General features: G+C 46.4%; 1 protein-coding gene and 1 long non-coding RNA gene across 3 annotated transcripts in view; one reads left to right on the forward strand and one right to left on the reverse strand.

Annotated features, from left to right (window-relative positions):
- The window catches only part of LOC143807368 (uncharacterized), a 163,236-nt gene that overhangs the window by 123,612 nt on the left and 13,518 nt on the right, over window positions 1-26,106 (reverse strand). The window contains exons 2-3 of the long non-coding RNA XR_013221712.1: window positions 20,310-20,412; window positions 883-1,023 (exon numbers count right to left, since the gene is read on the reverse strand). This is a non-coding gene — a long non-coding RNA (uncharacterized LOC143807368). The remainder of the gene's footprint in view (window positions 1-882; window positions 1,024-20,309; window positions 20,413-26,106) is intronic.
- LOC143807367 (uncharacterized) lies at window positions 897-24,186 on the forward strand. 2 transcript variants are annotated; one of them, XM_077288826.1, is made up of 3 exons: window positions 907-1,020; window positions 21,977-22,017; window positions 23,869-24,186. In XM_077288826.1, the coding sequence occupies exons 1-3, from the start codon at window positions 926-928 to the stop codon at window positions 24,036-24,038; spliced, it is 306 nt and encodes a 101-aa protein (XP_077144941.1). In that variant the 5' UTR covers window positions 907-925; the 3' UTR covers window positions 24,039-24,186. The 2 variants fall into 2 exon arrangements, 1 of the variants encoding a protein (XP_077144941.1); XR_013221711.1 differs by lacking the exon at window positions 21,977-22,017 and having other exon boundaries at window positions 897-1,020.

Here is a 26,106-nt window from a genome sequence, read left to right on the forward strand (position 1 = left end):
CTAGTTACAGAGCTCTGCTGCAGAACATCTTGGTGACCAGTACTAGGACCATTTTGAAAAATGTATTGTACACACTACATACATAGAGATCAATGGCTACAACAAATTACTATAGAGACTCCCGTCCACATGAGCTGGCTGTACATGTTACAGCTTTTTTTGGACTGGGACTGGCCAGTGCCTTAGTCTTGATCCTCTCCATTTCTCAGATAAAGGACTGTTTGATATTGATAGGCGCCTTTCCCGCACCCTCCCGACGCTACAGGTGGCTTTCCCGCACCCTTCTGACACTACAACTTGCTTTCCCGCACCATTTTGATGCTGCAGATGCCTTTCCTGGACCCTCCTGACGCTACAGGTGCCTTTTCCGCACCCTCCTGACGCTACAGGTGGCTTTCCCGCACCCTCCTGACGCTACAGGTGCCTTTCCCGCACCCTCCCGATGCTGCAGGCGGCTTTCCTGCACCCTCCTGACAGTATAGACTAAAGCAATGATCTTCAGAAAAATAAGTGATGTAAAGTACAACGTCTGGCTGACAGTCCTCATGATCCAGTAGTACAAAATGCAAGTCACGATGTCTCCTGAATTTTACGAGGGTCTCACACTGACACCAAAACCCTAATGACAATACATGAAGCCTTCGTTGCAATGTTCAGCATGTCAGGGGTTACAGTTTCTGGGATTCCTGTCTTGGGGTCTTATTTTCAGATTGGGCACACTTCCTTTTATTTATGCCTCCCCCAGCTTGGAAGGGGAAGTGAGAAGGAGAAGTCAGCGCTCTGGTAAGGTCACCTGCGCTATCTTCCGGCATGTGACCCGTCATATCACACATTACATACAGACCTGAACCCCTCAGCGGCCATTAAACGGCGGGGACTTACCTTTGAAGCAGAAACAATGTGAGAACCACCTTTCCTGGTTTGGATGGTCAGAAATAGTGTCAGCTCTGCAGCTCGGGGCTCGGCATTGATACATCCTGAAGACGCTGCACACAACGTGACCGAGAACCAACAGCAAAGGTACTAGGACAGAACACATTAAATGCAGATTTCTATCTATACATTCCATATAATCTTAATAATAGTCACAATGTTACAATAATATTTCACTACAAGAAGCAAAATGAACAAACCCTGCTGTAACTAAATACCGTACTTAAAAAGCAAAAGTGCATTTAAGTAACATCGGGTTCTTAGTAATACTGTTAGTTTTGTTTTTTTTAATCAAAAATAGTATAAAAGCCACCCCATCATCAGCAAGGTGACCCTGTTCAGGACAGTCCCACACTGTCTAATATTAAAAATCTTACCATGTGTCAGAGTTGACCTCAGAGTATGAATAATAGCAGACAAAGGACCAGGTCCTGAACTGAGGACACCGGCCTTGGGAAGCTATTAAAATGTAATTTCCAGCTCAAGGAAGGGAGGCCATGCCCCGGCTTGCACAAAAAGCAAAAATACAAAGAAAAACGCAAAAAGTGAGCTTGGTTAAAGTTGGTATACATGCAGCACATAAACGTATGTTCACATTGGCCATAAAGTTCGGGACCCGATTCTGTGTCTGCCCTTAGTCACAGAGCCCCCTCCATGCTTCACTGTAGGCATCAACAAGCCCCTACCGTGCTTCAGTATAGACATCGCCTAGCCCCGTCGTACTTCACTGTAGACATCACCAAGCCCCCCCAATGCTTCACTGTAGTCATGAACAAGCCCTTGCAGTGCTTCACTGTAGACATCATCAAGCCCCCCTGCCATAATCCACTGTAGACATCACCAAGCCTCCGCTGTGCTTCACTATACACATCTCCGAGCCCCGCCATGCTCCACTGTAGACAACTCCGAGCCCCTGTTGTGCTTCACTGTAGACATCACCAAGCCTCCGCCATGCTCCACTGTAGACATCGCCAATCCCCCGCCATGCTCTACTGTAGATATCGCCAAGCCCATGTCGTGCTCCACTATGACATCACCGAGCCCCTACCATGCTTCACTATAGTCATCACCGAGCCCGTTGTGCTTCACTATAGACCTCACCGAGCTCTGCCATGCTTCACTGACGACATCCCCAAAACCCCACCATGCTTCACTGTAGACATCACTGATCCCCTGCTGTGCTTCATGTAGAGATCATCAAGTCCCCACCGTGCTTCACTGTAGTCATCACCGAGCCCCCACAGTCCTTTACTAGAGATATCGCTGAGCCCCCGTTGTTACTGTAGACATCACCGAGCCCCATCCATGCTTCACTGTAGGCATCAACAAACCCTTGCAGTGTTTCACTGTAGACATCACCGAGCCCCTGCCGCGCTTCACTGTAGACATCACCGAGCCACTATTGTGCTTTACTGTAGACATCCCCAAGACTCCGCTATGCTTCACTGTAGCCATAACTGAGCCCCCATCGTGCTTCACTGTAGACATTTCCGAGCCTCCGCCATGCCTAACTGTAGGCATCAACAAGCCCTTGCAGTGCTTCACTGCAGACATCACCGAGCCCCTGCCATGCTCCACGTTAGACAATACTGAGCCCCCGTGCTCCACTATAGACATCACCGAGCCCCCGCCGTGCTCCACTGTAGACATCACCGAGCCCCCGCCGTGCTCCACTGTAGACATCACCGAGCCCCCGCCGTGCTCCACTGTAGACATCACCGAGCCCCCGCCGTGCTCCACTGTAGACATCACCGAGCCCCCGCCGTGCTCCACTGTAGACATCACCGAGCCCCCGCCGTGCTCCACTGTAGACATCACCGAACCCCCGCAGTGCTCCACTGTAGACATCACCGAGCCTCTGCCGTGCTCCACTGTAGATATCGCAGTATTACACATAACAGCTCAGCAGACGGTATCACACATAATAGGATTAGATACATAGGCTTAGATACATTTTGTTTCTGGGCATTTTTCATTTGATTTCATTGGGAACATATAATGAGAATATTAAATGTGGCTTCAGGTTTCTCGGTTTTCCTTAGTCATCCTCGGTGAGGAGCTGGCTGGAGCCAGTTCTCTGAATTTACATGATGACTTTGAAAACAAATAAGACTTTTATTGTCCTTTCCTCTCAGCAAATATAATATGAAAAACATGGGCCGGGGGCATCTGGATACAATCGACTCGCAGATTCACCCTCCACACATGGAGTGAATGAAACCCACCCCAAGCCCTCCACCAATCGGAAGCCCCGCTCCAGAACACCCCCTGTCCTATCAATGGGAACACAAGAATTTGGAGTCACCAATGTAACCATGATCGTTAACCATATTGTGGTAGACTAAACATGGCCGCGATGTGCTGAGCTCAGAGCAGATTCCTCCGTCGGGCCGTCATTGTGCCCCAAGCAGATGTCACCTGTCACATCTGATCCGTGGATAATCGTCAGGTCCATCAATACGAGATCAGCCATATAAAGAAAGCTTAAAGGGGTTGTCTGGTTTGAGAAACCAATACCAAGTACCCTATACAGGGACTATCAGATAACAGCACAAGTCTCTCCCTTGAAGGAATTAGCAAGTACTTGTGCTTCGGTGCATGAAGACCGGCCTATAACACAGGTCAACAAAAAAAAAATTTTTTTCTGGTGTCCAAAATATTTTAATGAATTTGGGGTATTTTTGGGGTGCTGATTCTGAATATGCTATCAGTTTTGCCAGATTGGCTCAAGTTTTTGACATTTTTGGTATCTTATTTATAGCACTTGTTGGTAAATGTGACGCATCATCTCATTAATTTCTTTGGATTAGTACTTGAACTGAGCAGTTCTCAATATAGTTTTGTGTTAATTAGTGTTCTAAAAGTTTGTTCATAGCTTGATTTTTGCACTAACTTTATGTTGTTGTCTGTTTTCCAGTGAAAAGCATGAACTCATCAAGAAGAAGTTGTCTTAACGATCCAGACTCATTCTGTTACATTTGTGGTGAATACACACTGCCAAAACATAGAAGAAACATAACAGACTTCGTAAAAAAAAGTGTATTTTGCCTATTTTGGGGTTATGCTTGGGGACCAAGACAAGTTTTGGGCACCACACATAGTGTGCAAAGCATGTATCGAATTATTACGAAAATGGAGCAAAGGACAAAGAAAAAGCTTCAAATTTGGTGTTCCAATGGTGTGGAGAGAGCCAAAAAATCATCATGATGACTGTTATTTCTGTGCAGTGCAAGTGCAAGGATTCACTAAGCATAAGAAACGAAAATGGGAGTAACATGGAATCTGCAAGAAGGCCTGTCCCTCATTGTGAAGATGTGCCTGTACCTGTGTTTACCATAAATAACAGTCATCATGATGATTTTTTGGCTCTCTCCACACCATTGGAACACCAAATTTGAAGCTTTTTCTTTGTCCTTTGCTCCATTTTCGTAATAATTCGATACATGCTTTGCACACTATGTGTGGTGCCCAAAACTTGTCTTGGTCCCCAAGCATAACCCCAAAATAGGCAAAATACACTTTTTTTTACGAAGTCTGTTATGTTTCTTCTATGTTTTGGCAGTGTGTATTCACCACAAATGTAACAGAATGAGTCTGGATCGTTAAGACAACTTCTTCTTGATGAGTTCATGCTTTTCACTGGAAAACAGACAACAACATAAAGTTAGTGCAAAAATCAAGCTATGAACAAACTTTTAGAACACTAATTAACACAAAACTATATTGAGAACTGCTCAGTTCAAGTACTAATCCAAAGAAATTAATGAGATGATGCGTCGCATTTACCAACAAGTGCTATAAATAAGATACCAAAAATCTCAAAAACTTGAGCCAATCTGGCAAAACTGATGACATATTCAGAATCAGCACCCCAAAAATACCCTAAATTCGATGAAATTTCTTTGGCACCAAAAATGCTGTTTACCAGTGTAATCGGCAAAATCATGTGCATCAGAAGGCTCGTCACGACTATCGGGCCATGTCATCAGCCACCAAGGTGCAATCATGGCTCATAAGCTGCACGTCTAAATGCACTACTGCAACAACAGTGGCCCTGGGAGGTTTGTACGTCACTTTTGTGGTGCAATTTCTGATAAACTTTGACCCCTCTTGACTTTTTTTCAGAAAGTTGTCGGAGCCAAGCAAGACCGGCATAAGGCTGTGTTCACACGTTGCAGATTATTCACGGTTTTTTCGCGGTTTTTCCCTATAAAAACGCTATAAAACAGCAAATAATCTGCTTATATTATGCATCCTATCATTTTTAATGAATTCTGCACTTTTTGTACACATGATGCGTTTTTTTCCGCGGTAAAAACGCATCGCGGTAAAAAACGCAGCATGTTCATTAATTTTGCGGTTTTTTTGCGGATTTCCCACTTAAAATGCATTGGGAAGTGTCCGGAAAAAACCGCGGCAAAAACGCACCAAAACCGCGTCAAAACCGCGGCAAAAACGCACGCGGTTTTCTTGCGGATTTCTTGCAGAAAATGTCCGGAATTCTCCAGAATTTTCTGCAAGAAATCCTGAACGTGTGCACATAGCCTTATGCAGAAGTTTTGTGACTTTTTAAGTCTTTAGGCTATGTGCACACGTTCAGGATTTCTTGCAGAAATTTCCTGAGCAAAACCGGACATTTTCTGCAAGAAATCCGCATGCGTTTTTTTCGCGATTTTTTTTTTGCTGTTTTTTCCGGACCTTCCCAATGCATTAAATAGCGGCAAAAATGCAAAAAATCCGCAAAATTAATGAACATGCTGCGTTTTTTTACAGCGATGCGGAAAAAAATGCATCATGTGCGCAAAAGTTGCGGAATGCATTCTAAATGATGGGATGCATAATGTATGCCTTTTTATAGCGAAAAAAACGCAACGTGTGCACACAGCCTAATATTGGAAAATGATTGCTCATATCCAGGGGCTGAATACCCCACTAATCCTTATGTGCCTCACACTTTAGGCTTTGTTAGGCTGGGTTCACATTGCGTTGGCTCTACGTTAAACGGACTACGTTACACCGCGGCATAAAGCGGTGTAACGTAGTCCGTTAACGCCGCCATTGAAAGCAATGTCGGATGCATCGCTAGCGCTCGACCACAATGGGCGTGCGCTAGGCGATGTGCCTTCATTGAGTGACGGACCCGAGACGCGGGCTGCAGCGTTTCCGGGTCCGTCACTGCTAGCGCAGATGGAGCTAGCAGATGCTCCATCTGCGCTAGCGCTGTGCCAAAGTCGGCACTTGCGTTAGCGCAGTCCGTTAGCGTATGCGCTGAACGGACTGTACTAACGCAATGTGAACCTAGCCTTACAGTGTATCCAGTCCTGACAATCCTGCATGAAGTAAAAATCCTGGACCCCAGATTGATACATTTTACTGATACAATGTAACAACAAACTGTGCACTACTGTTGTGTTTAGTTCCCATTTTATTTCGACAATCCAATAGCAGCCATAGTGATTGTCAGCAGGAAGACATGTACAGTGGGTACGGAAAGTATTCAGACCCCTTTAAATTTTTCACTCTTTGTTTCATTGCAGCCATTTGGTAAATTCAATAAAGTTCATTTTTTCCTCATTAAATGTACATTCTGCACCCCATCTTGACTGAAAAGAAACAGAAATTTATAAATTGTTGCAAATTTATTAAAAAAGAAAAACTGAAATCTCACATGGTCATAAGTCTTCAGCTCCTTTGCTCAGTATTGAGTAGAAGCCCCTTTTGAGCTAGCACAGCCATGAGTCTTCTTGGGAATGATACAAGTTTTTCACCCCTGGATTTGGGGAACCTCGGCCATTCTTCCTTGCAGATCCTCTCCAGTTCCATCAGGTTGGATGGTGAACATTGGTGGACGCCATTTTCAGGTCTCTCCAGAGATGCTCCATTGGGTTTAGGTCAGGGCTCTGGCTGAGCCGGTCAAGAGTGGTCACAGAGTTGTTCTGAAGCCGCTCCTTTGTTATTTTAGCTGTGTGTTTAGGGTCATTGTCTTGTTGGAAGGTGAACATTCAGCCAAGTCTGAGGTCCAGAGCACTCTGGAAGAGGTTTTCATCCAGGATAGCTCTGTACTTGGCCGCACTCATGTTTCCTTCAGGCCATGTGCACACGTTAAGTATTTTTCGCGTTTTTTTCGCGTTTTTTCGCTATAAAAACGTGATAAAAACGCGAACAAAACGCTAACATATGCCTCCTATTATTTTAAGTGTATTCCGCATTTTTTGTGCAAATGTAGCCTTTTTTTCCGCGAAAAAATCGCATCGCGGAAAAAAAAGCAACATGTTCATTAAAATGCGGAATTGCAGGGGATTCCGCACACCTAGGGGTCCATTGATCTGCTTACTTCCCGCACGGGGCTGTGCCCACGATGCGGGAAGTAAGCAGATTATGTGCGGTTGGTACCCAGGGTGGAGGAGAGGAGACTCTCCTCCACGCACTGGGCACCATATAAGTGGTCAAAAAATAAGAATTAAAATAAAAAATAGTCCTATACTCACCCTCGATGTCTTCCCGCCTCCACTGCATGCTGTCGCTTCGGTTCCTGTAGCTGATGTGCGGTGAAGGACCTTGCCGATGACGTCACTGTCCTGTGATTGGTTGCGAGCGGTCATGTGACCGCTCACGTGACGTCACGGAAGATCCTGTGCGCACACGCCAGCTATAGGAAGAGGAACGGACGCCGGTGAGGAGATGTCTGGGTGAGTATAAGCATTTTTTTATTTTTTTTATTATTTTTAAACATTCTATCTTTTACTATAGATGCTGCATAAGCTGCATCTATAGTAAAAAGTTGGTCACACTTGTCAAACGCTATGTTTGACAAGTGTGACCAACCTGTCAGTCAGTTTTCCAAGCGATGCTACAGATCGCTTGGAAAACTTTAGCATTCTGCAAGCTAATTACGCTTGCAGAATGCTAAAAAAACGCGAAAAAAACGGAAAAAAAATGCAAAAAAAAAAATGCGGATTTCTTGCAGAAAATTTCCGGTTTTCTTCAGGAAATTTCTGCAAGAAATCCGCAACGTGTGCACATACTCTCAATGGCAACCAGTCGTCCTGTCCCTGCAGCTGAAAAACACCCCCATAGCATGATGCTGCCACCACCATGCTTCACTGTTGGGATTGTATTGGGCAGGTGATGAGCAGTGCCTGGTTTTCTCCACACATACCGCTTAGAATTATCACCAAAAAGGTCTATAATCGTCTCATCAGACCAGAGTCCTTCTTGTGTTATTTAGTCAACTCTATGCGGCTTTCATATGTCTTGCACTGAGAAGAGGCTTCCGTCGGGCCACTCTGCCATAAAGGCCTGACTGGTGGAGGGCTGCAGTGATAGTTGCTTTTGTGGAACTTTCTCCCATCTCCCTACTGCATCTTTGGAGCTCAGCCACAGAGATCTTGGGGTTCTTCTTTACCTCTCTCACCAAGGTTCTTCTCCCACGATTGCTCAGTTTGGCTGGACGGCCAGGTCTAGGAAGACTTCTGGTGGTTCCAAACTTCTTCCATTTAAGGATTATGGAGGCCACTGTGCTCTTAGGAACCTTGAGTACTGCAGAAATTCTGTTGTAACCTTGGCCAGATCTGTGCCTTGCCACAATTCTGTCTCTGAGCTCCTTGGCCAGTTCCTTTGACCTCATGATTCCCATTTGGTCTGACATGCACTGTGACCTGTGAGGTCTTATATAGACAGGTGGGCGCCTTTCCAAATCAAGTCCTATCAGTTTAATTAAACACAGCTGGACTCCAATGAAGGAGTAGAACCATCTCAAGGAGGATCACAAGGAAATGGACAGCATGGGACTTAAATATAAGTGTCGCAGCAAAGGGTCTGAATACTTATGGCCATGTGATATTTCATTTTTTCTTTTTTTAATAACTATGCAAAAATGTCTACATTTTATTATTACATATTTATATAGCACCATTAATTCCATGGTGCTGAGCATGAGAAGGGGTTACATCAAAATACAAATAAACAATGACAGACTGATACAGAGAGGCGAGGACCCTGCCCTTGGAGGCTTACATTCTACAGGATTGTGGGGAAGGAGACAGTAGGCCGGGTGTTGCAGTAGCTCCGATTGTGTTGAGGTGGTCGTGTGGTCAGTACAGGTTGAAAGGTTCTTTGAAGAGGTGCATTTTCAGGTTTCTTTTGAAGGATCCAAATGTGGTGGATAACCAGACGTGTTGGGGCACAGAATTCCAGAGGATGGGGGATATTCGGGAGAAGTCTTGGAGGCGATTGGGTGAGGAGCAAATAAGCGTGGAGGAGAGAAGGAGGTCTTGGGAGGACCAGAGATTATGTGAGGGAAGATATCGGGAGATTAGTTTGGAAATATACGGAGGAGACAGGTTATGGATGGCTTTGTAGGTCAGCGTTAGTAGTTTAAACTGGATACACTGGGAAATTGGGAGCCAGTGAAGGGATTTGCAAAGAGGGGAAGCATGAGTGTAGCGAGGAGATTAATTAGTCGGGCAGCAGAGTTAAGGACGGACTGGAGAGGTGCGAAAGTGTTAGCAGGGAGGCCAGGGCCGCCATCAGGGCATTACAGCTGTGACTGGCGTATGGGGCCCAGTGGGCAGAGGGGGCCCGCATCGGGCCCCGTCTCATCTGCTCACCGGGCCCCTACCGGCAGCCGCAGGCTGAACCGGGCCCTTGGCGGCGGCCGGCACTGCAGCTGTTTAACGCTATTGACGTGCGGGACCGCGCCCGCACGTCAATAGTTAGCAGCCGCCAGCCAATCTGTGGCTGGCAGCTGACGTCGGTCGCAGCGTGCATGTCGCCGGCGTCTGACGTCATTGTCAGTCACCGGCGAGTGCACGCTTTAGCTGCGTGGAGAGAGCAGGAGCGCGGCCAGGTAAGCAGAACTTGTTTTTTTTTTTTTTTATTGAGAGCGGCGATCCGGGGGGCCCAGGGCAGAAGGCTGGACACAGGGGCAGAAGGCTGGACACAGGGGCAGAGCGCTGGACACAGGGGCAGAGCGCTGGACACAGGGGCAGAGCGCTGGACACAGGGGCAGAATGGAGAAACGGGGCATGATTGGAGACACAGGGGGCAGGATGACAGACATGGCGGCATGACTTGAGACACTGGGGCATGACTGGAGACAGATGGGGCAGGATTGGAAACAGATGGGGCAGAATTGAGACACAGGGGGCATGACTGCAGAAATGGGGGCATGATTGGAGACGGGGCAGAATGGTGATACGGGCATGATTGGAGACACTGGAGGCAGGATTGGAGACAGATGGGGCAGGATCATGGGGAAGGATGGATACGATGGAGACAGATGGGGCAGGATGGGGAGAACATATGGGGCAGGATGGATACTCATGAGGGCAGGATGGGAGAACATATGGCTGACGCCAGGAATGAGACACACGGGGGCTAGGATGGCGAATATTATTATCATAGGGGCTAATTAAGGGATATTATTACTGCAATGATGTATTTATTTTATTTTTTGAGTATACCGTTTTAAATGGAGGGGCGGTCCTATTACTGTGTAGAGTGATACTATGTTGCCTTCTTCATGTGGTGTAATGTAGAAGTTGAGAAAATTAAGTAATGTGTTCGGCAAGCGGAACTCGAGATAACGGTGTTATTTCCTGCAGAGATGACCCCTGGCTGGATGAAGTGATGGCGATCTGTGCTGGATGAAAGATGAAGGACTTCACCTAGAGACGTCACTGGTGAGTCAGTGTGTTACCTATACACTGTATACTATATACAGAGGTCCTGTGTATAATGTCACCAGTGATCACTGTATTACCTCTACACTATATACAGAGCTCCTGTGTATAATGTCACTGGTGATCACTGTATTACCTGTACACTGACACTGCATACTAAGTACAGATCTCCTGCGTATAATGGCACTTATGGTGATAGTATTGTGTTTTTTTTTATTATTGATCAGTATTGTAGTATTCAGTCACTATGTGGTGGTAATATGTGGTCTGGTCATGATGTTGTGGTATTTGTTCCTTGTATTTGATATTATTCGATCACTGTGGTGGTAATGTGTCATCTGGTCATGGTGCTGTGGTATTTGTTCCTTGTATGTGGTATTTTAGGTCATTTTAAAAATTTAAAAATAAATAAAAATATACCTATATTGTATTGCATATTTTAACAAATATTTAATAGGTTACAGTAGAGTAGGGCCTGGCCAAAAGTGTCTACCTTGTCATTTTGGTGGCTTAAAAAATCTTTTGGCCAAAACAAAAGCTGCCGGCTATGTGTGTGATCTGGTGATGGGAACTGTCAATGTGTGATAGGTGAGAAGTGGAGATTTTCCAAGAGAGAGCGGTGGGACTGTGGACAGTATGAGGGGTGGAGCGTGGAGGCGGGGCTGGGGTGGAGCCTGGGCGGAGTCTCAAGGGGGCCCCGAAAATTTTGCCAGTATGGGGCCCCAAAATTTCTGGTGGCAGCCCTGAGGGAGGCCACAGAGGACGATGTTGCAGTAGTCGAGGCGGGAAATGATTAGGGCATGCACAAGCATTTTGGTAGAGTGAAAGTTGAGGAAAGGACGGATTCTGGAAATATGTTTGAGCTGGAGGCGACAGGAGGTGGTGAGACCTTGCATGTGCGGTTTGAAGGACAGGGCAGAGTCCAGGGTTAGTCCGAGGCAGCGGATTTCCCGGGACGGGGGAAAGTGTGAATTCATTATTGTGATAGATAGATCAGGTAGGGAAGGTATGCGAGATGGAGGAAAGAAAATGAGTTCAAATTTGTCCACATTGAGTTTGAGGAAGCGAGAGGAGAAGGAGGATATGGCTGATAGACACTCTGGGATTCTGGAGAGGTGACATCTGGGCCAGAGAGGTAGATCTGAGTGTCATCAGCATATAGATGGTACTGGAAGCCATAGGACCTTACGAGTTGTCCCAGGCCAAGGGTATTGATTGAGAAGAGGTCCTAGGACAGAGCCTTGAGAGACACCAACAGAGAGGGGGCGAGATGAGGAGGTAGTATGGGAGTGGGAGACACTGAATGTGCGGTTGGAAAGGTATGAGGAGATCCAGGATAGGGCGAGGTCCTTGACGCCAAAGGAGGAAAGGATCTGTAGTAGGAGGCAGTGGTCAACTGTGTTGAAGGCAGAGGACAGGTCTAGAAGGAGGAGGATGGAGAACTGTCTGTTAGCTACAAGTAGGTCGTTAGTAATTTTGGTGAGGGCGGTCTCAGTGGAATGGTGGGGATGGAAGCCCATTTCTGTTTTTTTTCAGACAAGATGGAGTGCAGAGTGTACATTAATGTGAAAAAATGAACTTTTTTGAATTTACCAAATGGCTGCAATGAAACAAAGAGTGAAAAATATAAAGGGGTGTGAATACTTTCCGTACCCACTGTAACTGAGAATGGCAGGAATAGAGGATTTAGAGGCTGGATGACTCTGGGATGTTTGCTCAGAAAAGGCATTTTAATGATTTTCCTGAAACCCCAGCAGAGGAGAACTGATAACTGTAGAAGAGGCAGAGACAGAAGTCACACGGGGCCCTATAGACCAGTGTTATATAATGTAGCTGGGGCCCCTGGTAGATATTGGGGCCCAGGAGCACAAGCCTCACAGCGATGTTACACAACAGCAGTCTGGATTGTATCACATCTCATCATCCCACGGGAACATTCGTTCTTCGGAGCTGTTGCGCATTTTGTCGTAACCACAAATATCAGCGGAAATTTCTGCCAATTCTGTAACAGCTGAAAATGAATAAAATATATACAAAAAAAAAAAGAAAAAAAAAAGACACACACAGGAAAAGAGCAGAAACTTTCATCAAGAAATTACAGGAAGCCAAATTATTCCGGGAAGGATGAAAACGTTGATTCTTTATAACCTCCGCGCTGCTGGAGCGATCCGAGGCTTTCATGTGCGGGAGGTTTTCCTCGAATACAGGGAAATCCGACCACGCTGACATTGCCGTATGGTGGGGCTGTTTTATCCTCAGCACTGGATAATAACATAAAAATAGATGAGCGATCTCAGACATAACTAAATCGCCTACTTATCCTATGGCTACGCTCCTCAACATTCCGCAAGAAGGAAAAGTCGTGCAATTCTGGAGATGACCGGATGGAGACAGGTTACTGATCTGCAAATGGGGAAAAAATGGACACAAGATTTTCAAGAATGTATTCAATATGGAGTATAAGTGCGATCAGCAGCAGACCCGTCCTCAGACGACCATTAATAACCTCGTTGATAACACTTGGCTTAGATTCAGTCTGATTACAAGGCTTTCTTTCCACCTTCTTCACCGTTTGCAGATCATTGTCGTCTCCGCTGCAGATAACTGACATGCTCTGGCTCGTAAGCTTGCACCGTGGGGGAGTTTATGCAGCGGTAAATAAAAGCACAGTGGGCACAGGATGTCTATAAATCCAATCCACTGTGCTGCTAATGTAGGCACATACCCTTACAGGTTTTCCTCCAGGATTGCCCTGCATCCATCTTCCCATCAACTCTGACCAGCTTCCCTGCCCCTGCTGAAGACAAGCCTCCCCACAGCATGATGCTGCTACCACGTGTGACAGTGGGGATGGTGTTTTCAGTGTGATGTGCAGTGTAAGGGTGCTTTCACAATGTGTTGTGTCCCCGTTGACGTATACATGTGAAATCCCAGGCAAAACGCGGTCCGGACGCATGTGCTGATGGGGCCATAGACTGTAATGGTGACTGTGTATTTCTGCTGTACATCTAGTCTATAAAGTATTTAGAGACAGACATATTTGGAGTTCTGGCATAATCCCACACAGCCAGTGATGCTTCCTCTCATGTCTCCGGCAGTGTCACCAGTGCGATTAGCGCTCATTAATACCAGGAATGTATTTCCAGTTGTGACTGGAGCCGCAGACAGAAGGTACCTTGTAGCTACAGCATCTTTACGCCCTGCGGTTATAGTTTATGGTCTCTTAATCCGTAAATTATAAAGTTCCCAAATCCTTGAATTCAGTAACATGAGAGATTAGAGTCTGGGCTGAAACTTGAAGATGGGGTGTGGTAACAGTAAATTAGCGAGAGCCTTAGGTCACATGTAACCACCAAGGGATACAGCGGTTCCAGGGACGTGGATATATAACTCATCACTGGTCAGGTGGTGACGGTCACGGAGAGAAAAAGGGCCCTTGTGCAAGAGCAATATATGGGCCCTTTGGCTATGACAGAAGCTCCTTGCTGCTTTGGCATGGAAAAGGGCCCCCTTACCTTTTGGGCCCCTGTGCGGCTGCACCAGTCATATGTTTGCTCCTTGAACAGTAGTATATAAAGCAGCAAGTGGCCAGGACTAATTAATACGTGATGTTCTGCACAGGGGGCACAAAATCTAAGGCTATGTTCACATGTTGCTTTTTTTGCTCTGCTTTTTTTATGCAAATTTTCAGCATTTCACAGTACAGGCAAAGTCAGTAAGATTTCATAAATCTCAGCCCACTGCTTGTTTTAATTTCCTGTTTTGTCATAATTGCTTGTTTTTTTGCAAAATGCGGCATGCCACTTCTTTCAACGTTTTTTTCAGCGTTTTTCACAAATTGAAAGCAAAGGCTAAATGCAAAAACTAAGCATAAAAAGCAGATATCAGGTTTTGCTGCGTTTTTGGTGCCAAAACCTGATGAAGTTGAATCAGATTTGTTTTTTTTATTTTATGCACTAAACTTTATCTGCATGCACAAGAGACTAATCTACCCTGACAAAAACTTACTTTTTGTCAGCAGCTGAAACTTTGCATTAAAAAAAAAACCCGCAGCAAAAAATGGTGTGAACATAGCCCTTACTGTCCCAGAAACAATTGTTGCAAGGTGTGAGAATCCTGGGATACAATGTTACAAGCAGAATGTTGCAAGATATTTTTCCTGCAGAAGAAATGGCTGAAAAGCGACATTTGTAACCATACAATTATATAGCAGAAGCCTGTAGGAGCAGCGCCTCCCTGACCTACACCATGAGTCAGATACTATGTGTCACTGGCCGGGGGCAACGCCATCCGCTCACAGGGGTATAATCATCTTTATTTATATGGCGCCCACTTATCCTATATGGAAATAGACATTACACCTGTGACTATTGCACCTTCATTGCAGAGCAGTCTGTATGGCGCAGCACACATTGGCAGCACTGGTCTCCGGGGAGCGATGCTCTGCAGCACTGTGCGCTCTGCCCCTTCCTGCTCTCACAGGCACCAGCCTTCTCACCCTTCATCATGTGTTCTCCTCCGGTTTCTCCCTGTCTTATACATTTCTCACTAATGAAATTGCATAAAAAAAAAAAAGGAAAAGCCGTGGAATTCTGGAGATCACCGGATGGAGATGACACTGATCTGCCAATAATGGGAGGACGGAAACATGATCACAACCTCTGGATTTCTCCAGTCTGGAGTCTGAGCTTTGTGCAGAAATCCCAGCACCTCCAGCCTCAGCTGCTGTCATTGAGGTTATTAATGGTCGTCTGCTGCTGAATGCACTTGGGCAAATCAGCTAAATCCGCTGCTGGGAGCTCCTGTGTAATCACCAACCAGTGACGTCCCTGATGTGCTCAATGGAGACAAGTCCGGAGACGCTGCCGGAAGCTTTTGTGTAATCACCGACCAATGATGTGTACGATGGCGACAAGTCTGGAGACACTGCCGTCAGCTCCTGTGTAGTCACTGACCAATGATGTCCCTGATGTGCTCGATGGAGACAAGTCCGGAGACGCTGCCGGCAGCTCCTGTGTAATCACCGACCAATGATGTCCCCGATGTGTGATGGAGACAAAGTCTGGAGACGCTGCCGCAGCTCCTGTGTGATCACCGACCAATGACGTCCCCAATAAGCTCGATAGAAACAAGTCCGGAGATGCTGCAGCCACAGGAGCAGGTTTAGCCCATGCAGGTCGCTCACTGTGGCCCCTGTAACATCAGTAGTCAGTGGCTGCCATATCACCGTACTGCAAACCTCCTAACACCTGTGGCTGCCCCAGCGCCCTTCCTGACACATGTAAGGCATCATTGTGTTGATAGTTTGTAGCCGCTGGACTCAGATCCTTCAAATCTATTTGCTCAACTTTAACAGTAAGGGCTCTATGGACCGGCACCCCTGCACCCCCACACCTCCTCTGCACTCCAGCACCTCCTCTGCACCCCTGCACCTCCTCGGCACCACTTATCACCCACTGCCTCCAACATCGCTTCTCTCACGGCTGCACACAGATTTGCTCACTGTTTACACCAATAGAAAGTGCTGATGTTTTCCAAAGCTGACGGTAATAATTCTGGGCCACATTTCTGACAGATAAGCGTCACATTTCACCTGGAGGTGCTAATGAGATGGTGGTATAATAAGCAAATGCCATGTGCAGAAGATCTGCTTGCACCTAGTGACCCTTGAAGAGCATTTACAGTGTCCGACTTTGTTCAATGACCTGTCTGCACGGGGTGACCCAGCTTCAGATCATTGGTTAAATTTGAATAGGCTACCATCATTCTCGGCAGCACATGTTTACATGGGATGAGGCACTGCAGATCTGTAATTGTTCGTTCAGTGACTATAGGTTACCACACTTCTCGGCAGCACATGCATATACTGCTCCATACAGAATAATGAGCCCCATATATTGCTCCTTACAGTATAATTAGTCCCATATAATGCTCTATACAGAATAGTGAGCCCCATACATTGCTCCATACAGTATAATAAGCCCCATAAAATGCTCCATACAGTATAATGAGCCCCCATATAATGCTCCATACAGTATAATGAGCCCCATATATTGCTCTATGCAGAATAATGAGCCCCATATATTGCTCCATACAGACTAATGAGCCACATATAATGCCCCATACAGTATGAGTCCCATATATTGCTCCATACAGTGTAATGAGCCCCATATAATGCTCCATACAGAATACTGAGCCACATATATTGCTCCATACAGGATAATGAGCCCCTATTAATGCTCCATACAGTATATGATGGGCCTCATATATTGCTCGATACAGTATAATGAGCCACATATATTGCTCCATATAGAATAATTGATCCCATATAATACTCCATACAGAATAATAAGCCACATAAATTGATCCATGCAGAACAATGGACCTCATATAATGCTCCATACAGCATATGATGGGCCCCATATATTGCTCCATACAGAATGGGCCCCATATAGTGCTCCATACAGAATAATTACCCCATATATTGCTCCATACAGAATGGGTACCATATAATGCTCCATGCAGAATAATGAGCTCCAAACAGAATGGGCCCCATATAATGCTCCATATATAATGGGCCCCATATGATGATCAAGTATATGATGGGCCCCATATATGATGCTCCAGTGTATAATGGGTCCCAAATATAATGCTCCGGTGTATGATGGGATCCATATATCATGCTCCAGTATATAATGGGCCCCATGTAATACTCCAAACATAAAAAAATTAAATACTCACCTCTCCTCGCGGCCACTGCTCTGCTCCAGACTCCTCACCGTCACCTGGCTCTCTGCACTGTGATTGCTCAGGCAGAGGGTGCACGGACGTCATCATGTCCTCTGACCTAAAACGTTACAGTCAGAAGATGCTGAAGTGGAGGAACAGGGAGAGGTAAGTTTTGCAAGTACTGGGGCCCCGAGTAAGCCTGGGGAACCCACTGGAGGGAGCAGGCATAGGCACCAGGCCCCCACAGCATGCCGGTGTCCCCGACGGTGAGTAGGCCCCCACGTACTTAGGGGCCCAGCACTTGCCCAGGTGTGCCTGGTGCGGACGCCGGCCCTGATAGGTTACCACACTTCTTGGCAGCACATATTTACATACGCTCAGCTTCAGACCTGTAATTGGTGGTTCATTGAGCAAAGGCTAACATGGTTCTCGGCAGCACATGCTGACATAGGATGAGGAGCTGCAGACAACAATGATCTTATGGGCCAAAAAAAAAGATCATCCCGTTTCGCTTGTTCATTTGGCCTGTGGCCTGCTTAGATGGCAAGATAATGGTGAAACGAACGATCCTAGGAATAATCCTGATAGAGATATATATATATATATACTGCAGTTATCTCTCACACACACAGTATCATGTGTCGTGTTTTTGCAGCAGATTGTGCAGACAGGAGTTCATCCTCAAAGAACACAATAAACTGTCACGGATGAGGGTGCATGGATATATTTTCTCCATGACATGTCACAATCTCCGCAGAGGCCCCTGGGAAAACATATTAAAAGCTCGCTTCACCAGATTCACACTAATTTGGCCAATTTAATAGGTTTACACAATTTTTTGCCTCTGTCTATAACTCTCCCTCATTGTGCGCTGATTTGTTTTACCAGATGCGTCAGTAAGATGATTCCTCATATGTCAGTTTAGGACTGTGATACGAGGCGGTGTGAAGGGGCGCTCACCCTCCTCCCGGCAGCAGTGAAGGGGCGCACACCCTCCTCCCAGCAGCGGTGAAGGGACGCCCAAAATCCTCCTGGCAGAGGTGGAGGGGCGCTCACCCTCCTCCCAGCAGTGGTAAAGGGGCACTCACCCTCCTCCCAGCAGCGGTAAAGGGGCACTCACCCTCCTCCCAGCAGCGGTGAAGGGGCGCACACCCTCCTCCCAGCATCGGTGAAGGGGCGCACACCCTCCTCCCAGCAGTGGTGAAGAGGCATTGACCCTCCTCCGAGCAGCGGTGAAGAGGCACTGGCCCTCCTCCTGGTGGAATTGATGGGACGCTCACCCTCCTGGCGGCGGTAAAGGGTCGCTGACCCTCCTCCCAGCGGCGAAGGGACGCCCACAATCCTCCTGGCAGAGGTGAAGGGGCGCTGACCCTCCTCCCAGCAGCGGTGAAAGGGTGCTCCCAATCCTCCTGGCAGTGAAGGGGCGCACACCCTCCTCCTGGCAGCGGTGAAGGGGTACTCACCTTCCTCTCGGCAGCGGTGAAGGGGCGCACACCCTCCTCCCAGCAGCGGTGAAGGGGCGCTTACCCTCCTCCCAGCGGTGAAGGGGCGCACACCCTCCTCTCTCCATCCATTATCGGGCATGTTACATCCTCAGCCCCTACATTCCTGGCTCGGCAGGATCTGCTCATGGCCTATTCATGTGGAAGGTCCTTTCAGCTCATTGCACAGAGCGCCAGTGATATTACCCTGTGCCTGAGCGGTCGTGGAGCCGGACACCCCATATACCGCCATCACACCACATACATTGTCTCCTTCTACGTCTTCTGCGGGAACTGCAGCACATTTTGGACACATTATAGCACTGGCTGTAAATTCTAGGGGTGACCTGAAATCTCCCCGCACTGTGCAGGAGGAAGGCAGTTTTCCTCTTACATAAGCCCCAGTCTGGGGGAGGGGATCACATATCCAGGTGTTATCTTCTCGGTTATACAAGCCAATATGGATCATGTGTCAGCGGCGACGTCAGTACTCTACAAGCAGCGGGCGGGATACAAGACTATGTATGATTCAATCTATAGGAAGTAAATACTGGCGGGCTGCTATGTGGCCCCTGATAACATGGGGTCGATACAAGTCAGCTGCAGCACAGTCCATAGTGGGAATGAGTGCAAGATCCCAACAGATCCTGTATAAATGTGGGGGATGGGACGGCAAAAAGGCGACCAGGCATCCCCGAGGCACAAGATGGCTTAGGTCTTTGCTTTGTCTGGTCTTAAGGTACCTTCACATTAAACGACGCTGCAGCGATACAGACAACGATCCCGATCGCTGCAGCGTCGCTGTTTGGTTGCTGGAAAGCTGTCACACAGACCGCTCTCCAGCAACCAACGATGCCGAAGTCCCCGGGTAACCATCGGGTTGCTAAGCGCAGGGCCGCGCTTAGTAACCCGATGTTTACCCTGGTTACCAGTGTAAAATGTAAAAAAACAAACAGTACATACTCACCTTCGCGTCCCCCGGCGTCCGCTTCCCTGCACTGACTGAGCGCCGGCCCTAACAGCAGAGCGGTGACGTCACCGCTGTGCTGTGCTTTCACTTTATGGCCGGTGCTCAGTCAGTGCAGGAAGCGGACGCGAAGGTGAGTATGTACTGTTTGTTTTTTTACATTTTACACTGGTAACCAGGGTAAACATCGGGTTACTAAGTGCGGCCCTGCGCTTAGTAACCCGATATTTACCCTGGTTACCATTGTAAAACATCGCTGGTATCGTTGCTTTTGCTGTCAAACACAACGATACACGGCGATCTGACGACCAAATAAAGTTCTGAACTTTAACCAACGACCAGCGATATCACAGCAGGATCCTGATCGCTGCTGCGTGTCAAACACAACGATATCGCTAGCCAGGACGCTGCAACGTCACGGATCGCTAGCGATATCGTTTAGTGTGAAGGTACCTTTAGTCGGTTTTATCCTGTAAATCTTCCCACTGCACTTTGTGTTCTAGGATCTCCGCTTACCCCAAATCACTGCTGTACAGTCCTTCTACTGATACACGGGAACAACGATATCAGCTGCGAACAATGGTTTCATTCACTCCCAGAAAATAGTCATCTAGAAAATCTAAGGGAAACAAAAAGTCCATTAGAATGTTGTAGTATTTCTAATTGGACCCTGATTAACCCTAGAACGGATACCTGGGGCCTCGCAGGCCTGCCAGGTTACTTGTTTTCTATTTTCTGTTAAAGTACTTTAGTTAGAATTTTGAAAATCTAGGTAATCCTCAGGTATATAGTTGTTAGTAATTTCCAGTTATTCATATATTTTTATGTTACAGACATTTCGGTATAACAACCTTTTTTTGGGACTACCCCATATTCACGCACCTGGGGCCTTTTAGGCCTGTACTAGGTTTACATGTGATAAGCAAATCTGTGTATCAAGGCAAATTACGGAGGCAATGATCCGATGTGGAATACGCTTTCTGGAACATCCAGAGCAAAGAGAAAAAAAAAAAAAGAAAGCGCTGCTATATTTGTCCAGCAAAGAAGGAAAGAAAATCGGAGCGTTTCTGTTCTACTTGCGGACAAAATGTATGCAAGGAACATTCAGACGAAAAAATAATATGCGAGAATTGTTGGGGGATTATGTAAAGTTACAAATAAATATTCCTGCACCAAGTTGGCTACAACCAAAAAATGATTTCATAAAAAAATAGCATATAGAATGCCTATATTTGGCGTGCCCGTTTACTTACTTTTTTGTTGTTTTATGCACATAATTATGTTTTGAAATATACACATCTTAGGCTGTGTTCCCAGTAGCGCTGGGGTTCACCAGGAGGGGATCCATAATGGATCTGACCTCCTGGTAACTCCAGGATTCCGCCAGCCTTAGCTGGGGTCACCAGGAGGTCAGATCCATTATGAATCCCCTCCTGGCGGACCCCAGCGCTAGTTGGAATGCATCCTTACCTTGCAATTGTAAAGTAAATTTTGAAAAGTATTTTTATTTGAGTTATTCCATGATAATTGTAAACAGGCCTAAAAGGCCCCAGGTGCGTGCATGTGTAGATTTCTATGGGTATGCGTTCTTAAAGCTGTGAAAAGTGATCACATATCCACAGAGGTGGGACGGCTTTTAGATCCACTAGTATTAACGATGTCCCCTATGTTATTACATGTACTATTACTATTTACTGCAGGGTATGTACAAAGATGGAAGCATTTCCCCTGAAAGATGTATATTGTTTCCATCTATCTTATGTGTAACTGTGACATGTTCAGGAGAGGGTGTCATTAATGATAGATTGTGGTCAGCCCAGCAGTAGGGAGCGATTAGGGGCAGTAGGGCACGTTCACACTTGCAAAGAAATCTGATTTAAAAAATTGGACCAATGTCATTCAATGAGTCTGCCAGATTTTTTTATCAGCTCAGACCTGACTGACAAGTGAGGTGAAAGGAGTTCATCAGCTAAGAACTCCGCTCACCTTATTCACATCACCGCAAGACAATGATGCTGCGCTTTCACGTGCACCTCAGTGTCTCTGCTGGCTGCCAGGCTGAACGCTCGCACGTTCAGCATGGCAGCTAGATGTAGCAGAGGTAGACTGATCAAGGAACACATTAATTATCATCTGGTCGGAGATGTAAGGAATATGGTTGTTGATTTTTTTTACTTTCACAGGGGACACAGACATTGGAGGATAATATTCACGTCTGGGACAGGTGAGGGATATGGTTGTTTATTAGGTTTTCTCTTTTACAGGGGACATGGGCTTCAGTGGCTTTGGCGTAACTTTTTTTATTTTTAGTTAAAATAAAGGTGTCAGTGTCTTTATTTAAATTAAAGACCTTTATTATGGGTGCTTTTTTAATTTATAATATGACTTTGGGGTTAGTATGGGGGCATCTTACAGACACCTCTCCATTACTAACCCCTGGGCTTGGAGGTCAGCTGCCAATACAAAGGTGACATCAACCCCAACACTATTACTGCATTTACCACCACATCAGGGCAAGAGGGAAGAGTGAGAATAAGCGCCAGAATTTGCAAATCTTATGGATGCGCCATTTCTGGGGCAGCTGAGAGCTGATGTGTTTAGGCTGGGACTGGGCAAGTATCCATGACCCCTTCCTAGCCTATTAATATAAACCCGCATCTGTCTGTCTAGATTTTTCTGGTTATTAAGTATAGGGGGACCGTACGTCTTTTTTAGGGGGTCCACTATTTTAACAACCAGTAAAGACTAAGTATACAGCTTGGGGCTGATATTAATTGCTTGAGATGCTCCATGTTTATTACCCCCTTCCCAGGCTATAAACATCTGCCCCAGCTGTCCACTTTCCCTCAGCTGGTTATTAAAACTTCCGTGAAGCCCACGCTATTTTTTTCTGTAATTTATTGATTTATTAAGTAAATACATGTACAGTAAGCTACACAAGCACTGTGCAAATTATATATGTCACTCACATATTTGTAGCTATCTATCTATTGAAGAATATTTACTTTGAAAACTAACTTTAAATGACGTAGAGAATTCCTCTATGTAAAAGCTAATGTTAAAATTGAATTGCAATCGGATGTCATAAGGATGCTATGTGAGAATTGTAATCGCATGATGCTCCTCCTACTTTTCTGGATCAACATTGGATCAATTTTTAAAATGCTAATGTGACTCCAGTCTTAGAGTTAATAGTTGGGACTAGCCCAGAGTGGGAGGGGTTAAAGAAAAGGGACAGAGTCTCATGTAAGGAAGGAAGATACGGCTCAGCATGCAGTAGAAGCAGGTCTATGGTCTGACCAGCGAGCAGAGCAGCATGAAGTGGGTGTCCCTGAAGTGAGAGGAGACCGAGTCAATAGATAGAGTGATCCAGTGTAGAGATGAGAAAACGTGATAGAACGAGGAGATGAGATCTGGGGCAGGAGAACTAGCGGAACGGTACAGAATTTGCAAGCCAAAGAAAATGTGACGAAAACTGAGAAGAAATGCGGGAATAAGAGAGCGCCCCAGGTGGTAGTGGAAGAAGGCTGGCTTGCTCCTGCTATCCACTGTACATTCCCCTCCCGTCACTATGGTTCAGTACATTTTGAAGTGGTGGTCTTCCTCACTGAACTCTAGAACATCCGGTCCTCATCAGCCAAAATCACAGGCACCATGCGGCTTGCAAGCACCCCCATAGTTAAAATCCACACACCCAGCCAGGACCTCCACTTTCGCCCATGGCTGCCACCCCAGCGCCATGTTACAGGTATTTGCTCATTTTGCCGTTATCCTAGGTTATTGCTCAGCCCTGGGTATACTGCAGAACAGACCTCCTTCCAAATATGAATCCTGCGCAGTAAATGTTGGGACGCTGCGTTCTCAGGGACAATTAAAGCGTGATAATTGCAGTGGAGACGCTAATGGCTCCCAGGACCCCTCTGACCACTAACCAGAAGGACTGCTCTGTTTATTGAAATGTGAGCTGAGCTCAGGGAGGAGGGAAACTGTGGAGGGTTAATCATCTGCTGTGCGTCACCCCATTATAGGATTGGACACGCCTGAGATTTTATAAGTCTGCTCTTTTCTCTTTCAGGATTGCAGAAAAACGATTTAGAAAAGACGATGATGCAACAACAGCGCGGAGATTACAGCAGACAGAATCCGAGCGCCGCTCCAGGCGCTAGCAGGAAGGAGTGTGACGATGGCCTGAAATCTGCTGCCCCCTGTAGGATGTTACAGGAACTGCACACAACATTTGTATAAAGGAACGGGGCCGATTCACGTGTAGCAACAGATAACACAAGGCTCAGACTGACCCTCGGGAGGGGGAAACACGTGACTTATCTACAGGTGCTTCTCACAAAGTTAGAAAATCATCAAAAAATTAATTGATTTCAGTTCTTCAATACAAAAAAAGTGACACTCATATTCATTACACACAGAGTGATCTATTTTACGTGTTTACTTCTGTTAATTTTGATGATTATGGCTTACAGACAATGAAAACCCACCTGTTACATTGATAACAACGGGCAGCGCGCAGACTGCACATGGATGGCTTCCGACTGCTGTCAGTGATTTCCATGGATCCATAGACTTTGGTAAGGGAAATTTTGATTCATGACCATCGCTAAGAAATCAAGAGGTCACAAGTGACCCCGCACCAGATGGACCAGGGTGGAGGTTTCCCTATTTGCCCCGTAACACTGCAGCCGATCTGCTCACTTTTGGGGGATTTGCGGCACTAAAGGGACCATTTCTGGCATTGTAACAAGCATTGTGATACTAAGTATCCAACACCTCAGCTTTATACTGGATCCTGCGAGAGCTCCCAATGACAGGACACCCTAATCTGCAGCTCCCCATGACAGGACACCCTAATCTGCTGCTCCTCCTGACAGCACACTCCAATCTGCAGCTCCCCCTAACAGGATACCCCAATCTGCAGCTCCCCATGACAGGACACCCCATTCTGCAGCTCCCTATGACAGGACACCCTAATCTGCTGCTCCCCCTGACAGCACACTCCAATCTGCAGCTCCCCCTAACAGGATACCCCAATCTGCAGCTCCCCATGACAGGACACCCTAATCTGCTGCTCCCCCTGACAGCACACGCCAATCTGCAGCTCCCCCTAACAGGATACCCCAATCTGCAGCTCCCCATGACAGTACACCCCAATCTGCAGCTCCCCATGACAGGACACCCCAATCTGCAGCTCCCCATGACAGGACACCCCAATCTGCAGCTCCCTAGTTAACAGGATGAGACTAATACTCAGATAATTTGGCATCATATTCAGACCCCATTGTTATGTGAAGCAGCAAGGGGCCAGATTTGCTGAAAAAGCAGAAATAACTTTCCTGATGGATGATTTCACTATAAAGCAAGAACAACAAACCGTGTCCATCCCCAGAGCTCAGGCGTGAAATCTGCAAACAGGGAAGAAGTAATAATCTCTGCTGGTCCCAGGGTGAACATCACTGCGGTCAGGGGGCTAAAAAGGCCGAACTGAGGGGTCGGGGAGCGACAGATCAGACAGACAATGTCACATCGGAGAATACAAAGATCAACACTAAAAGAAAAGTCACACCCCAAATATATACACAAGAACTGCAGACGGGCGATGAGAGGGTCAACCTGTGACCCCAACACCAGCTCTCTATAGCAGGGGCAAAACTACAACTCCCAGCATGCCCCGACAACTGCAGATGGAGATCTGTGACAGAGGATATTGCACTACAATGTCAATACACAGAAAATCCTCAATATTAAACTGCTGCGCCCCCTGGTGGATGAATATCCAAATAGTCGGGATGGTGCTGTATAACTCTATGGCTGTATATACATAGGTGCCGTATACCTCTATGGCTGTATATACACTGGTGCCGTATACCTCTGACTGTATATACACTGGTGCTGTATATCTCTATGGCTGTATATACACGGGTGCTGTATATACACAGGTGCTGTATACCTCTGACTGTATAGACAGTGGTGCTGTATACCTCTATGGCTGTATATACACTGGTGCCGCATACCTCTATGGCTGCATATACACAGGTGCCGTATACCTCTATGGCTGTTGTAAGATTGCACTTACTGAGTGTATTGGGGGACACTCGTTTGGCAGCGGCTTAACGTAGTCAGGCACGGGTTTTCACTTTAACAGTCCATGTGGTTTATTATGGAGTCATAAGCCACAGAAATATGAACGACAAGCAAACAGTCTTTACATCAATCTTCACATCATAGTATACGGCTTTGAAACGCGGTCACTAAACACGCCGAACCTCTAAGTCCAGTTATCGTGGGTGACCGCACGCCATAC

Source organism: Ranitomeya variabilis, chromosome 2 (assembly GCF_051348905.1).
Source record: "Ranitomeya variabilis isolate aRanVar5 chromosome 2, aRanVar5.hap1, whole genome shotgun sequence".
Taxonomy (NCBI): domain Eukaryota; kingdom Metazoa; phylum Chordata; class Amphibia; order Anura; family Dendrobatidae; genus Ranitomeya; species Ranitomeya variabilis.

Coding starts and splice junctions, on each gene's coding strand:
- LOC143807367 (XM_077288826.1), top strand. CDS start 926: ATGGTCAGAAATAGTGTCAGCTCTGCAGCTCGGGGCTCGGCATTGATA. Junction 1,021..21,976: donor ACCGAGAACCAACAGCAAAG/GTACTAGGACAG, acceptor TTACTTTCACAG/GGGACACAGACATTGGAGGA. Junction 22,018..23,868: donor AATATTCACGTCTGGGACAG/GTGAGGGATATG, acceptor TTTCTCTTTCAG/GATTGCAGAAAAACGATTTA.